We start from the raw sequence: 15,851 nt of genomic DNA on the forward strand, positions 1-15,851 counted from the left end.
TGTTAATGTGATATAAATAGACATTTTGATAGGTGCTGAGTCTAATGTCTGTATATCACTTCCGCCTACAGCTAATAAGGGACATGGTTAATGTCTGTGAAACTAATTTGTCCAAACCCAACCCACCATCTCTTGCCAAATACCGAGCTTTGAGATGCAAAATTGAGTACGTTGAACAGAATACTGAAGAATTTTTTAAGATTAAAAAAGAGATACTGCAGAGCAGCCGCAGGTAAGCCTAAAGGAAGTACCTCAGGAGCTGCGATGATGTGTTGCCCTTTGAGGTGCTGTTAAAAAAGGGTTCAGCCTTGTAACTTGGATGCTGGTTAAGGCATCCGCAGCCTACATTGGAGTGCCTGGGGCGGATACCGGGCTTCAGCTCCTGACTCCCGCTTCCTGCTAGTGGGAGGCAGTGGTAATGGTGCTGCTGTGAAAACTTAGACGCTTGGCCAGCGCCGTGGCTCACTTGACCAATCTGCCATCTGCGGCGCCAGCACCCCGGGGTTCTAGTCCCGGTTGGGGCACCGGGTACTAGTCCCAGTTGCTCCTCTTCCAGTCCAGCTTTCTGCTGTGGCCCAAGAGGGCAGAGGAGGATTGCCCAAGTGCTTGGGCCCTGCACTCACATGGGAGACTGGGAGGAAATACCCGGCTCCTGGCTTCAGATTGGTGCAGCGCCGGCCCTAACAGCCATTAGGGGAGTGAACCAACGGAAGGAAGACCTTTCTCTCTGTCTCTCTCACTGTCTAACTGCCTGGCAAAACAAAACAAAACAAAACAAAACAAAACAAAAAACCAGATTCTCTCCGTTTCATTTCGCCAATAACAATTTCTTCATGTTGACTTTTTTAATGACAAAGTTGCTGTTCTTGGCTGAATGTTTAGAAAATATGTAAAAATAGTTAACATCACCCCAAATGGTGCCACCTCATTGGTTTAGCACCTGATGGGTGGCTTTCTTGCCGGCTAAATCTTGAGGTGGCCCAGGGCATCCCCAGGAGTGTGTGGTGGTCTATGATTATGGAGTCCTGGGGGCTCCACCCTCACAACCTAATTTAGTCGAATCACTTCCCGCCAGCCCCCCACCCCACCTCCACACACTGTGATAATTCTACCCTGGTCCCATCATTCGCTCACCACTTTGGGGCCCAAGCCTGTAACACATGGGCCTCTGGAGGAACTCCCAGACTAGTATGCAGACCACAGCAGTCGCCCACCCAGAGCCACTGTGGGTTCCCGCTCCCTCCTCTTCACATCACGTGTCAGTTCTGCTGCCCGATGCCTTCAGCCCTCAGCATCTTGCTGCTTACTGTGTTGTTAGTCCAGACCATGCCATCCCATCCTCTCTGCTACAACATCTTTCCAGATGTTCTTTTCCACTGCTGCCCTATCCAACCCATCTTCCCACAGCAGCCAGCTCTGTCGTAAAATATGCATTATATTATGCCATATTCCAGTAAATCTCATCTCCAAAGGGAGGCCTTACTCAATCACCCTTTCTCAGACCTGGTTGGTTTCCTGGGTAGCACTTAAAGTAAGGTGTTTAGCACCATCTTAATTTTTGTCTGTCTCATTAGAATGTATGTTTCAGGAAACCAGAGACCATGTTATTTTATTTCTCATGTCTGAATGTTTGGCACAGATGATGTCTGTTGAATGAATGAACCCGTTCAATCTGTTTTCACTGTGTATGTGTGTATTAGGGGTCTTCCGAAAGTTTGTGGAAAATGGAATTAAATGATAGGTTTATTTGGGTGAAGAAACAATTTGAAATCCATACAGAGCTTTTTGATAATGTACATTTTTCTTTTTTTAAAAAAGATTTATTTATTTATTTGAAAGAGTTACACAGAGAGAGAAGGAGAGGCAGAGAGAGAGAGAGAGAGAGGGAGGGAGAGAGAAAGACAGAGGGCTTCCATCCACTAGTTCACTCCTCAATTGGCTGCAACGGCCCAAGCTGCACCGATCCGAAGCCGGGAGCCAGGAGCTTCTTCCGGGTCTCCCACATGGGTGCAGGGACCCAAGGATTTGGGCCATCTTCTACTACTTTCCCAGGCCATAGCAGAGAGCTGGATTGGAAGTAGAGCAGCCAGGACTAGAACCGGTGCCTATATGGGATGCCATTACTGCAGGCAGCAGCTCTACCTGCTACACCATAGCACCGGCCCTGACCCTTTTACATTTAAGTGAAACTATACACTCAAATGGTTGCTTAATGATAGGAATACATTCATATGAAATGTGTCATTAGGCAATTTCATTGTTCTGTGAACGTCTTAGAGTGCATGTACACTAATCTAGATAGTATAACGTACTACACCTAGGCTGTAAAATAAAAATGAGTTCACAGCATAGCCTATGGCTCCCAGGGCTGTGATGAACAAAATACAAGAAAGATTAAATCAAGTGCAGGGGCCAGCTTCTGGCACCGCAGACTAAGCCACCACCTGTGACACTGGCATCCTGTATGAGCATTGCTTCTTGTCCCAGCTGCCCCACTTGTGACCCAGCTCCTTGCTAATGCACCTGGGGAAGCAGCGCAAGTTGCTCTGGAGCCTGGGCTCCTGGGTGAAGCTCCTGACTCCTGGCTTCTGCCCAGCCCAACCCCAGCAGTAGTGATCATCTGGAGAGTGAACCAGCAGATGGAAGATCTCTCTGTCTCTCTGTGTGTGTCTCTCTCCCTCTCTGTAACTCTACCTTTCAAATAAATAAATAAAACTTTTTTAAAAAGTAAACTGGGGGTTGGTATTGTGGCATAGCAGATAAAACCTGCACCTGCGTCGCCAACATCTAATATGGGTGCTGGTTCAAGTCCCAACTGCTCCAGTTTCAGTCCAGCTCCCTGCCAATGTGCTGGGAAAACAGCGGAGGATGGCCCAAGTGCTTGGACCCCTGTATCCATCTGGGAGACCCAGAGGAAGCTCCTGGCTCCTGGTTTTGGTCTGGACCAGCCCCGGCTGTTGGTGGCCTTTGGGGAATGAACCATTGGGTAGAAGATCTCTTTCTCTCTCTCTTTCTCTTTCTCTCTCTGTAACTCTGCCTTTCAAATCAATAAAACAATTTTTTTCCCTTCAAATCAGAACTTCTAAGAGTTGTTTTTTTTTTTTTTTTTTTTTTTTGACAGGCAGAGTGGACAGTGAGAGAGAGACAGAGAGAAAGGTCTTCCTTTGCTGTTGATACACCCTCCAGTGGCCGCTGTGGCCGGTGCGCTGCGGCCGGCGCATCGCGCTGATCCGAAGGCAGGAGCCAGGTGCTTCTCCTGGTCTCCCATGGGGTGCAGGGCCCAAGGACTTGGGCCATTTCCACTGCACTCCCTGGCCACAGCAGAGAGCTGGCCTGGAAGAGGGGCAACCGGGACAGAATCCGGCGCCCCGACCAGGACTAGAACCCGGTGTGCCGGCGCCGCAGGCGGAGGATTAGCCTAGTGAGCCGTGGCGCTGGCAATAAAACAAATCTTAAAAAAAAAAAAAAAATTAAAAAAGTAAACCATTTCCAGGATGTATTGTGTTATGGGTCATGGAATTAGTTTTCTGACAGTGGACATTTGGGCCGTTTCAGGAATTCAATGGTTAATAATGATATTTTGTGTGTCTTTTGCTTCCAATTATGTAATCTCAAGGTCTTTCTTCTGCTTCTTACAGGAAAAGCCCAGTGAACATCTTGCAGATATTTAGAGTTGGCAAAGTGAATGAAACCACAGAGTTTCAGAGCACACTTGGCAACGTGAGGCTCCTGTTGCACGGATCTCCTGTACGGAACCTTGTAGGGATCCTGTCCCGGTAAGAGCAGCCTCACAAATGAGAAATGCTTTCCTTTTCTCTCTAGTTTTTTCTATACGGCATGGGTCTTCTCAGGTAAAATCTGCCAACTTACTGCATTCTAGAGGAAATTATATGCCTCATCATTAAACATACAATTTAAATTATGTATTTTTATTTTTTAATTATGTATTTTTTATTTTTTAAAAAATGTGTTACCTGGGTATGCATTGTTACTGGAACACTGTATCATATGAAGACAAATGATTCAACATTTCATGGCTCTTCATGTGTATCTAGTTTGGGGATAGCCCAATATTTAAAGAGACAGATCTAGAAATTAAACTACCCATATAACGTGGGTTACTAATTCAAAACATAACTCTAGTTTTCTGTTGACTTTGAATAACCACTTAACATTAATGCTGAAACTGAGCTCATGGGGACAGGGGAAAGCCTGATTAAATTTGGTCCTTTAATTAAGTATTTAATAAGAAAATGCAAGATCCACCTGGGAAAAACTTGGAACTGCTATTGCTTAGCATGCCCACATCAGGGTCCTAGCGCCCCATGCTGTTCTGATCCGGCTTACTGCTGATACACCTGGGAGTCAGCAGATGATGGTGTAAATACTTGGGTTCCTGCCACCCATGTGGGAGACCCTGATTAAGTTCCCTGCTTTAGGCTGGTCCAGCCTGGCTGTTGGAGGCATTTGGGGAGCAAACTGGCAGATGGGAGGTCTCTGTCTATTCCTCTCCCTCTGGCTACCCCTCTCTCTGTCACTCTGCCTTTCAAATAAATAAATATTAAGAAAAAAAACCTGCTGTTGATGAACCCAAAAGATATTTGCATTAATCAGAAGGATGTCTTAATTTTCCTCAAACTAATTTATACATTCGGTGCTGTAACAATGAAAGTACCAACAAGATGTTTTTATTTTTAAAAAAATATCTATTTATTTATTTGAAAGGCAGAATTACAGCGAGAAGGGAGAGATATAGAGGTCTTCCATCCACTGGTTCACTCCCCAAATGGCTGCAACAGCAAGAGCTAGGCCAATCCAAAGCCACAAACCAGAAGCTTCTTCCAGGTCTCCCATGTGGGTGTAGGGGCCCAAGCACTTGGAACATTCTCTGCTGCTTTCCCAGGTGCATTAGCAGGGAGCTGGATAGGAAATGGAGCAACTAGGACTTGAACTGTTGCCCACATGGGATGCGTCACAGGCGGCAGTTTTATCCATTATGCCACAACACTGGCCCCAGTAACAAGATGTTTTTAAAGAAATTAAAAGCTGCCTGCATCGTGGCACAGCAGTTTAAACTGCCACTTGCAACACCAGCATCCCATATCAGAGTGCTGGTTTGTGTCCTGGCTGCCCTGCTTCTGATCCAGCTTCCTACTAATGAGCCTAGAAATGTCGTGGATCGTGGGCTAAGTGCTTGGGCCCTTGCCCAAGGATGAAGTTTTTGGCTCTTGGCATCTGCCTGGCCCTAACCTGGTTATTACAGCCATTTGGGGAGTAAGCCAGCAAATGGAAGATCTCTGTTTGTCCTTCCCTCTCTGTCTCTCCACCTTTCAAGTAAATAAATCAACCTTTAAAAAAGAAGGAAGAAATTTAAAGCTGCTTTTATAGCATATATTTTTAAAAATTTTGATGGGGCTGTCACTGTGGTATAGCAGCTTAAGCAGCCACCTGCAATGCCAACATCCCATATTGGCACTGGTTCAAGTCCTGGCTGCTCCACTTCCAATCCAGTTCCCTGCTAATGTGCACAGGAAAGCACTGGAGTGCTTGGACCTCTGCATCCATGTGAGAGATGCAGAGGAAGCTCCTAGCTCCTGGCTTCAGCCTTGCCCAGCTCTTGCTGTTGCAGCCATTTGGGGAATGAAGCAGAGGATGGAGGACCTCTCCCTATTTCTCTCTGTAACTCCACCTTTCAAATAAATAAAATAAATCTCTAAAAAAATTTTGACATCACCAGGATAATTCTAAAGATGAATAATAATGAAAAAATTAACTGATCAGACATTAAAAGTATTATAAAACCATATTAATTAAAACAGTGAGGGGATGCATAGATGATTGAACAGAATAAATATGTATCGAAAACTCAGAAGAAAATGAATATAATAAACTCAAAAGCAGAGAGGATATAGGATATGATAAAAGTAGCTTTTACTTCTGCAAGAAAAACTCTAACACTTTGAGGGATTTTCAAAAAGTTTATGGGAAATGCAAATTATGAAGAAATTATGCATGGATTTCAATTTTTGTGCCAAAATAAACATATCTTCCAAATATTTTAAATTTATTCATTTATTTGAGAGGCAGGCAGACATACAGAAAGAGCTCCCATCTGCTGGTTCCCAATTCAAATGCCCACAGCAATTGCGGCTGGGCTGGGATTGGAGCCAGGGGACAGAAACCCAGTCCAGGTCTCAGATGCGGGTGGCAGGAAGCCAGTCATTTGAGTCATTACCACTATCCCCCATGGTCTCCATTAGCAGGAAGCTGGAGTCAGGAACTAGAAGTAGGTGTGAAACCCAGGTACTTTGATGTGGGTGATGCTTTTTAAACAACCACCATCTCTCTATTATTACAAGCCTTAATAAGAAGCTCCTTTTTTTTTCTGGTAAATCGTTGTAATACCCTTTTCTTTTTAGGGGGTTGCTTTTACCCAAAGTGGTTGAAGGTCGTGGCGTGCACAGAACAGACGCCGGAAATCTTGGGAGTGGCATTTATTTCAGCGATTCCCTCAGGTTAGTCTGTTCTGTCCTGAACCAAGAAATTGTCTCTGAGGGCTTTGCTCTCGTCTTCCCCTGCCTTTCCTTGGGGAGGGAATTTCTGACCCAAGAAACACATCGTTGAAAGCAACCAGTTTTCCCGATCTCCTATAGAAGCATCCTTCGAGGTGACTATTTGGGGAAGTTATGTTTGAACTCGTCCTAGTGACTGCACACATGGTTTCTCCCAGGATCGTTACAACAGTGCCCCAGGTCAGTCCTCTTAGTTTGCTCTGTCACAGAACAGAAACAGGAACGCTGCGGGCGGCCAGAGCGCCTTGCCTCAGCTCACGCAGCTCACTTAGGACGAGGGCAGAACATCTTCACTTTTGCAGTCCACAACCTCTCCCCTAATTGCTATTCTTTAAACATTTGTATCATAAATGCTCTTTCCTTTGTACAAAATGTTGCAAAGTAAAAATATTTAGATGCTATATTTTTAAAAACAGTGTGCCATTCAGATGCTTTTAATACAATGGAAGTCCTCTGTAAGTTTGAGCAGCTTGGCTTCCTTTAGTGCAGGGAATCAAAGCTGCTTTTTCTTAATGAATGTTTTTTTCTTCTCTTCTGGCATTCTGGTGCTCTTTTCCTAATGAATGCTTTGCTTCTCTTCCCCACTCTGGTGCTCACTGCGGCAAACTGTGTACATTTTAGAATCTAGCAAAGACTGGCAGGAGCAGTAGAATTCATCTCTCCCTGAGAACAAGTGCTTGGAGCACATGACCTGGCACAACCAAGGGCCACATATACGTTTGCCATCTAAACTTTTAAAATAAATAAGTTCGTAATGAAGTTCTAAGTTGGATATTTGTAGATATCTCAATAGCGGTAAGTTTTGGAATAGTCTTCTGGGGATGTTTTTTCAACCATACCAACTGAGGGTCCCTTATCCTAAATGCATGGGATCAGAAGTGTTTCAGATTTCCAATTTTTGCAACTTTTGGAATATTTGTATATCCATAATGGGAAAGGTTGGGGATGGGACCCACACCTACACGTAGATTCATTAATTTATGTTTCACATACACCCTGCACACCTAGCCTGCAGGTAATTGCATGCATGTTCAATGCACCTGTGTTTTGACTGCAACCCAGTGCTTGAGGCCTGGTGTGGAATTTTCCATTCTGGTGTCATGCAACACTCAGAACTGTTTTGGACTTTAGAGCACTTCAGATTTGGGATTTCAGAAGAGGGGTGATTGGTCTGCAATAAAATGCTACTGACCCATAGCTGTAAGTTATAAGTCTGCTTATTTCCTTTTCACACGCAGTGCAAGTATTAAATACTCCCACCCCGGAGAGACGGAGGGCACCAGGGTCCTGGTTGTGTGTGATGTGGCCCTCGGGGAATGCATAGAATTCCACAAGAAGGACTTGTCCTTGACCGAAGCCCCACACGGCTACCACAGTGTTCATGGAGTCTCACGAACAGCCTCTCTCAACACAGATTTTGAGGTATTTTTCTATCAAGAAATAGACAAAGAGGGTCCTGGGTGCCCAAAGCACAGCCTCAAGTTTTGCTTCTGCTTAACATTAAAACGATTAATTGTACATCTGCCAAATGAATCAGCAAATCCGATAATCTGCTCTTCGGAGAACATCCGCTGATGAAGGTTTGGGATTATCGCCGTTGTTTCTAACCCCGATTCTTTCCTTTCACTCTAGGATGATGAATTTGTGGTATATAAAACTAATCAGATTAAAATGAAATATATTATTAAGTTTTGCCTGCCTGGGGACCAAGTAAAGAAATTTCACCCTCCTGAAAATACTGAGTTAGAGGAATACAGACCTATGTTTTCAAGCATTTCAAAGGCTGAAGGTAAGACAATTTTATGATATAAAGAACTCAAATATTGTGTTTTCTTTTTTAAAAAAAGATTTATTGTTTTATTTATTTGAAAGACAGAGTTATAGAGAGAGGTAGACACAGAGAGAGAGGACTTCCATCCGCTGGTTCACTCCCCAGATGGCCGCAGCAGCAGGATCTGAGCTGATCCAAAGCCAGGAGCCAGGAGCTTTCTCCAGGTCTCCCACGTGGGTGCAGGGACCCAAGGAGTTGGGTCATCTTCTACTGCTTTCCCAGGCCATAGCAGAGAGCTGGATGGGAAGAGGAGCAGCTGGGACTAGAACCGGCACCCATATGGGATGCTGGCATTTCAGGCCAGGGCATTAACCCACTGCGCCACAGCACCAGCCCCCAAATATTGTGTTTTCAATGAAACTTATATTCACTCTTGGCAAGGATTTCTATGACCCCATACACACATTTTTTCATTTTATTTTTTGTTTTGGACGTGGAGAAACCAGCATGTGTGAGAAAGGTTGAGTGATCTCAAAATTTTGTGTTGTTTTGTTAATACACCCAAGTTGAACTCATTCTCCTCAGAGCATAGCCAATCCTAAAACCCATGGAGCTATTCTGAAATGTCCCAGTACAAGAAGTTTACCAGGGAGATGTGGATTAGGCCATTTTTTGTTGCGATAGTGAAATTCCTAAGGCAGGCTAACTTCATAAAGAAAGGAAGTTTATTTGGCTCACCGTGTGGGGGCTAATATCCAAGGTTGGGTGGTCCCATCGGTTCTTCCTCAGCGGGAGGCCTAACAGCATCATGGTGGGAGCCTGTGTGAGCAATTACACCTCGAAACAGGGAGTCAGACAGTGAGTCAGTTTGTTTGTTTGTTTATTAAGATTTATTTATTTTATTTGAAAGGCAGAGTTACAGAGAGAGAGAGAGAGAGAGAGAGAGATCTTCCATCTGCTGGTTCACTCCCCAAATAGCTACTGTGGCCAGGGGTGGGCCAGGCTGAAGTCAGGAGCCAGAAGCTTCTTCTGTGTCCCCCACATGGGTATCAGGGGCCCAAACACTTGGGCCATCTTCCGTTGCTTCCCCAGGTGCATTAGCAGGGGGCTGGATCAGAAGTGGAGCAGCTGGGATTCCAACTGGTGCCCATATGGGATGCCAGAGCCACAGGCAGCAGCTTAACACACTACACCACAGCGCCAGCCCCTGGGTTCACTCTTAATAGCCTGCTCTAGAGAGAGCTCAGCACTCCCACAAGAGCTACTTTAGTCCTTTCTGAGAGCAGTGACCTCCCACTGGGCACCATGTTGAAGGGCTCCACGACCTCCCAGAATCACTACACCAGGGGCCAAGCTCCCAGCGCAAAACCTTTTGGGGGACAAACTCAGACCACATCCCAGTGAAGCAGGGAGGACAGAAAACCCAGTCTGCACAGCTTTAGAATCAAGTTAGGGCCGGCGCCGCAGCTCAGTAGGCTAATCCTCCGCCTTGCGGCACCGGCACACCGGGTTCTAGTCCCGGTCGGGGCACCAGCATGGTGTGCCGGCCGCAGCGCGTCAGCCGTGGCGGCCATTGGAGGGTGAACCAACGGCAAAGGAAGACCTTTCTCTCTGTCTCTCTCTCTCACTGTCCACTCTGCCTGTCAAAAAAAAAAAAAGAATCAAGTTAGGGTTTGTGGGTGAACCCTACCACTTTGTAGGCTGTGCCATCTTGAACAGATCGCATGAACTCTCTGAGCTTTGCCTTCTCCCAGATGGAGATGAGAGCATTGTCTGCATCAGTGTTGCCATGGGAACTCAACAGGAAAAGTGAAGGGGTCCCATGGATTGTGATGTGTGGCTGTGTGTTACCAGCAGTACGTGTGTATGAGGGGATGACAGCTTCTCAGAAAATCAGGGTCTCAAGTTTTTTATTTTATTTATTTATTTATTTATTTATTTTTACAGACAGAATTAGACAGTGAGAGAGAGAGAGAGACAGAGACAGAGAGAAAGGTCTTCCTTCCGTTGGTTCACGCCCTCAAATGTCTGCTACGGCCAGCGCGCTGCACTGATCCAAAGCCAGGAGCCAGGTGCTTCCTCCTGGTCTCCCATGCGGGTGCAGGGCCCAAGGACTTGGGCCATCCCCCACTGCCTTCCCGGGCCACAGCAGAGAGCTGGACTGGAAGAGGGGCAACCAGGACAGAATCCGGCACCCCAACCATGACCAGAACCTGTGGTGCTGCTGCCGCAGGCGGAGGATTAGCCAAGTGAGCCACAGCGCTGGCCAAGGGTCCCAAGCTTTTATAGTATGGATTAACAGGAGTATAAGACTCATGAACTTTCGGACTGTGGTCAAATTCTTTTTATTAGAAATGTGTGAGTTCATGTCTGTTCAAAAACCTACTCCAGTTTTTTCTCTGGAAATCATTAAAAGAAGTAGCTGGCAAGACAGTGTATTTTTGGGGTTGGCGCTGTGGCATAACTGGTAAAGCTGCTACCTGTAGTGCTGGCATCCCATACGGGCACCAGTTTAAGTCCCGGCTGCTCCACTTCCAATCCAGCTCTCTGCTATGGCCTGGGAAAACAGTACAAAATGGTCTAAGGCTTTAGGCCCCTGCACCTGCATGGGAGACCAGAAGAAGCTCCTGGCTCCTGGCTTTGGATCGACGCAGTTCCAGCCATTGCAGCCAACTGGGGAGTGAACCGATGGATGGAAGACCTCTCTCTCTCTCTCTTTCTGCCTCTCCTTTCTGTGTAACTCTTTCAATTAAATAAATTAAATGAATCTTTAAAAAAAAAGACAGTGTGTTTATGTATCTAATCATATCATATCTTTATAGCACTTATTATATGATGGGACTGTTTTTCCAAATACTACAGTAGAAGTTTGATTTAGCCTTCCTTGGATTGAATATCTAGAAGGTTTCATATTGCTCCAAAATACTTTTGTGGCATGATAAATAATAGTGACTGATTAATTCACTATTATAACTAGGGAGTGCAGCCAGCCAAATGAATGCTTCCGCTAACTCATTGAGAGAGTCTGAAGACTCTGTGTTTTTGTTTGTGTTTAATTTAACTTTTGGCTTGGACATTTGGCCTAGCACTCAAAATGCTTGTTAAGACACTTGCGTCCATAGCAGAGTACCCAGGTTCAATAACCAGCTCTGGCTCCTAATGTCAGCTTCCAGCTAATGCAGACCCCGGGAAGCAGTGATGGTGCTCCAGTGGTTGGGTTCCTGCCATCCATAATGGAGACCTGGATTGAGTTCCTGACTCCTGGCTCCCACCTGGCGCAGGGCTGGCCATTGCAGGCAGTGAACCAGTAGATGGAAGATCTTGGACTGTCTCTCTGTCTCTCAAATAAAATGAAAATAAGTAAATAAATAAGATAAAGTGAAAATGAAAGCTAACACTGACATTTCCAACACACAGATTATCAGTTGCCAGACACCCAAGCTTCCAGCAACACCCAGGCTGGTCTTCAGGATACCTCTGGGAATTTGATTCCTCTTGAGAATGTTCACATCAAGGGCAGAATAATAGACTTTGTAGCCCAGGTAAGTTCTCTGTGGTTTTATGGTGCTTCAACCAAATAGGTGTACATCATAAGAATCTGATTGCCGTTGCATGAGCTAAACCAACCATATGCATCTCTAAAATCCATTTGGCCCACTGTGATTTGCTGGGCAGTACATGGGAGGGGCTGCCCCCATGGAGCATACCCATAGACATGATAAATGAGTAAAATACCTAACAGGATAGATGGTGATGGATGCCAAAGAGAGAAGTCAATGCAGGGAGTGTAGGAGCTGCCCGGGAAGGCGGGGTTTGAAGGTGCAAACAGGACAGCCAAGGAAGGCCTCACTGGGAAGGTGACATCTGATTACAGACGTGAAGGGAGTGAGAGGTAAATCGAGTGGACTTCCGGGGACACTCATTCCAGGCAGAGGGAATGGTGTGGACAAAGCCCTGAGGTGGGAGCGACATCAAGGAGGCCACTGTGGCAGAGCAGCGGGAAGGGGGAGAGCGGGAGGGGGCGGAGAGCGAGGGGGAGGCTCGAGTCAGGGCATGGGATGTGCCGCCTTGCTCTGAGCCAGTTGGAAGCCTCTGGGAGATGTCTGGCAGAGGGCAGAAGGGGCAGTCCTGTGTTGACAGGAGGCTTGTTGAGAAGTGACACAGGAAAGCAACACCTGTACGGGAGTGTTGTAAGAGGTGGGGCTTGCAGGGGGAGGTGAAGAGTGGGACACGGCACAGCAGAGTCGTTGGTGACCTCGGGGGACAGAGATGATACAGACTGAAGCAAGGGGTCAGCCTTTGTCCTCCACAGTCCTAGTCGCTGCATATGGCTGTTCTGGGGTGGGAGGAGGAGGCAGTGTATGCTTCGCCAGGATGACTTCTGGGCAGGAGCTCAGCAGGCCACACTCCAAGAAGCCTCGGCCCAAAGGGGATGTCTGGGGCCACATCACAGCATCAAATACAGAAAGATGAACTGGCAAGATAGGAATGGGAAAGGACTTGCTTCTGGAAGAATCATGGCAAGAAGAGATGTGGAGCGGGATGAGAAAAGACCCCAGCGTGTTGCTTAGAGGGGGCAAAGCCCCAGAGACATTTCAGAGAGGGGATACCAAGACCCTGAACGGTGACCGGGGCAGAGCAGGTAGGGGTGGAATGCACACAGTCTTGATTAGGATGGCTCAACTTGGAATTTCTCCACTTTATGAAAGTTTGACTTTTAATGATCAGTAGAAACCCTGTGTGGAATTTAGAATTGGGATCTTTCCCGGCTGGCGCCGTGCAGTCCAATCCTGGCTTGGGTAAAAGCGCAGTGCACTGTGTGGCTGAGCCGGGATGTGCAGCGAGCGTGTTACGTGCATTTTCTACTTAGGATATTTTTAATTTACCATGGGTTGCAGGGGTGGGAATCCTTTTTTTCTGCCAAGGGCCATTTGGATATTTATAAATTGTGGCCTATGCAAAATTATCAACTTAAGAATCTGCCTGTTGCAAAGAATGACTCTACATGAAAGATCTCTGTGAGTGAGATCCCAGTGGAAAGAACAGGCCATCAAAGAAGGAGGTACCTTTCTCTGAATGGTGGAGAGAACTTCCACTTTGATTAGGGCCCTGTCTAAATAATGTCAGAGTTTGTGGACTCAAGAGGCTTCCGTAGCCTTTGCAGCTCATGACAAGAGCCTCGGGTGATCACTGACGTCATTAATAAGAGTGTCAATTGTTAAATCAACAACAGGAGTCACTGTGCACTTGCTTCCCATATAGGACCTCTGTCCTTAATGAGTTGTACTATGAGAATTAATGGTAAAACTAGTCTTCAAACAGTACTTTATACTTTGTGTGTCTGTGTGGGTACAAACTGTTGAAATCTTTACTCAGTATAGAGTTGACCTTCTGTATATAAAGATAATTAAAAATTGATCTTAATGAAGAATGGGATGGGAGAGGGAGTAGGAGATGGGACAGTTTGGGGGCGGGGGGACGGGTATAGGGGGAAGAACTGCTATAACCCAAAAGTTGTACCTATAAAATTTATATTTATTAAGTAAACGATTTCTATAAAAATAAATAAATACAATACAATACTACAAAAAAAAAAAAAGAATTTGCCTGTTGGGGCCAGCACTGACTTTCAAATAAATAAATCAATTTTTGGGGAAAAAATAATTCACCCACTATAGATTTACTGAATATCAAGTCCCACCTGTGGCTGCCTTGGCAGGGCCAGACCAAATGATTTCATGGGCGTTATGCAGCCTACGGGCTGGACACTCCCTACTCCTGGATGTGACCCCGTGATAAGTCCAGGAGCACCTGAGTAGTTTCTGGGCCACCTGACAGGAGGAATCACAGCCCACAGCATGCACGGGGCTGTTGGAAGTGTTGCTGAGACTTCCACCAGTGGGCACGAGCTCCTGCATGTGCAGCCAGTGCCTTTGGCCAGAGCACCTCGGGTCTGCACCTCCATGCGGGGGTGCGTGGCGGCTGAAACCAGGGCTGGGAGTTCACGGGACATGCTAAAAATGTAAGGAATGTAAAACAAATATGTGCAATCACTTCTGTGTTGTTCGGAGTCTCACCAGTGTGTGGGTTTTTCTCTTCGTCAGGTTGTTGTTTTTCAGACATACACTAATCAGAGTCATGTGCCCATTGAGGCAAAATATATCTTTCCTTTGGACGACAAAGCAGCGGTGTGTGGCTTTGAAGCATTCATCAACGGGAAGCACATAGTAGGAGAGGTAAGGGGGCAAATGCTCTGTGACTGCCCTTGGCTTCTGGTTTCCCAGTTCCCCAAATCTTTGTTCCAGAGTCCTGCTGGCTACAAGGCCGGGATCAGTCTTTTCCTAAAACAAAAATATTCTTGGAAGAACCAGCTCTCACACAATTAGCCTATACTCCAACATCTCTCCCTGCTTAGCTGGTTTCTGTCCAGTCTTAAGCTGTCAGTGTCTTGCAAATTCTGTGCTTAGGTACTTCACAAAAAGGTGATTTCAGTATCAGAAGTTTAAAACAGGTGCATTGGGAAATTGGTGAATCCCTTATGTATGTTTGCAAAAATCTATTTTCCAGCCCCTGCTGTAAAAGTTAAGCTGTGAGGGAGAGGGATGGCTCTGTGGCGTAGCAGGTAAAGCCACCGCCTACAGTGCCGGCATCCCATATGGGTGCCAGCATCCTATATGAGCTCCAATTCAGGACCTGGCTGCTCCACTTCCAGTCCAGTTCCCTGCTTGGAAAGCACCTTGGAAAGCAGCAGAAGATGGCCCAAGTACTTAGACCCCTTCAACCCACATGGGAGACCAGAATGGAGTTCCTGGCTCCTGGCTTCCACCTGGTTGCAGCCTTTTGGGGAATGAACGAGTGGATGGAAAAATCTCTCACTCTTGCTTTCTCTCTCTCTGTAACTCTGACTTTCAAATAAATAAATCTGAAAAAAAAAAAAAAAACAAAGTCAAGCTGGAGCAGGCATGTATTACAACCATTAAAATGCCAGTTAGGGAGCCAGCACTGTGGCATAGCAGATAAAGCCACCACCTCCAGTGCCAGCATCCCATGTGGGCACTGGTTCAAGTCTCAGTTGCTCCACTTCTGATCTAGCTTCCTGCTAATATGCCTGAGAAAGCAGTGGAAGATGGCCCAAGTACTTGGGCCCCTCATTCACTTGGGAGACCTGGAAGAAGCTCCTGGCTCCTGGTTTTGGATCAGCTCAGCCCCAGCCATTGCAGTCATTTGAGGAGTGAGCCAGTGGATGGAAGATAATTCTGTCTGTCTCTCTCTCTCTCCCTCTCTCTCTCTCTCTGCCTGTAACTGCCTTTAAAATAAATAAATAAATAAGTCTTTATCTTTTCTTTTTTTAAATTTTTTGACAGGCAGAGTGGACAGTGAAAGAGAGAGACAGAGAGGAAGGTCTTCCTTTGCCGTTGGTTCACCCTCCAATGGCCGCCGCAGCCGGCGCGCTGCGGCCGGCGCACCGCACTGATCCGATGGCAGAAGCCAGGTGCTTCTCCTGGTCT

The 15,851-nt window shown here is 46.2% G+C and overlaps 1 protein-coding gene across 1 annotated transcript in view; it reads left to right on the forward strand.

Annotated features, from left to right (window-relative positions):
* Positions 1-15,851, forward strand: part of PARP4 (poly(ADP-ribose) polymerase family member 4) — a 91,927-nt gene that overhangs the window by 28,036 nt on the left and 48,040 nt on the right. The window contains exons 10-16 of the mRNA XM_008259954.4: positions 72-232; positions 3,639-3,776; positions 6,420-6,515; positions 7,811-7,994; positions 8,205-8,361; positions 11,761-11,885; positions 14,448-14,579. Of these exons, the coding sequence (XP_008258176.3) occupies positions 72-232; positions 3,639-3,776; positions 6,420-6,515; positions 7,811-7,994; positions 8,205-8,361; positions 11,761-11,885; positions 14,448-14,579 (993 nt within the window). The remainder of the gene's footprint in view (positions 1-71; positions 233-3,638; positions 3,777-6,419; positions 6,516-7,810; positions 7,995-8,204; positions 8,362-11,760; positions 11,886-14,447; positions 14,580-15,851) is intronic.

Source organism: Oryctolagus cuniculus, chromosome 9, assembly GCF_964237555.1.
Source record: "Oryctolagus cuniculus chromosome 9, mOryCun1.1, whole genome shotgun sequence".
Lineage (NCBI taxonomy): Eukaryota > Metazoa > Chordata > Mammalia > Lagomorpha > Leporidae > Oryctolagus > Oryctolagus cuniculus.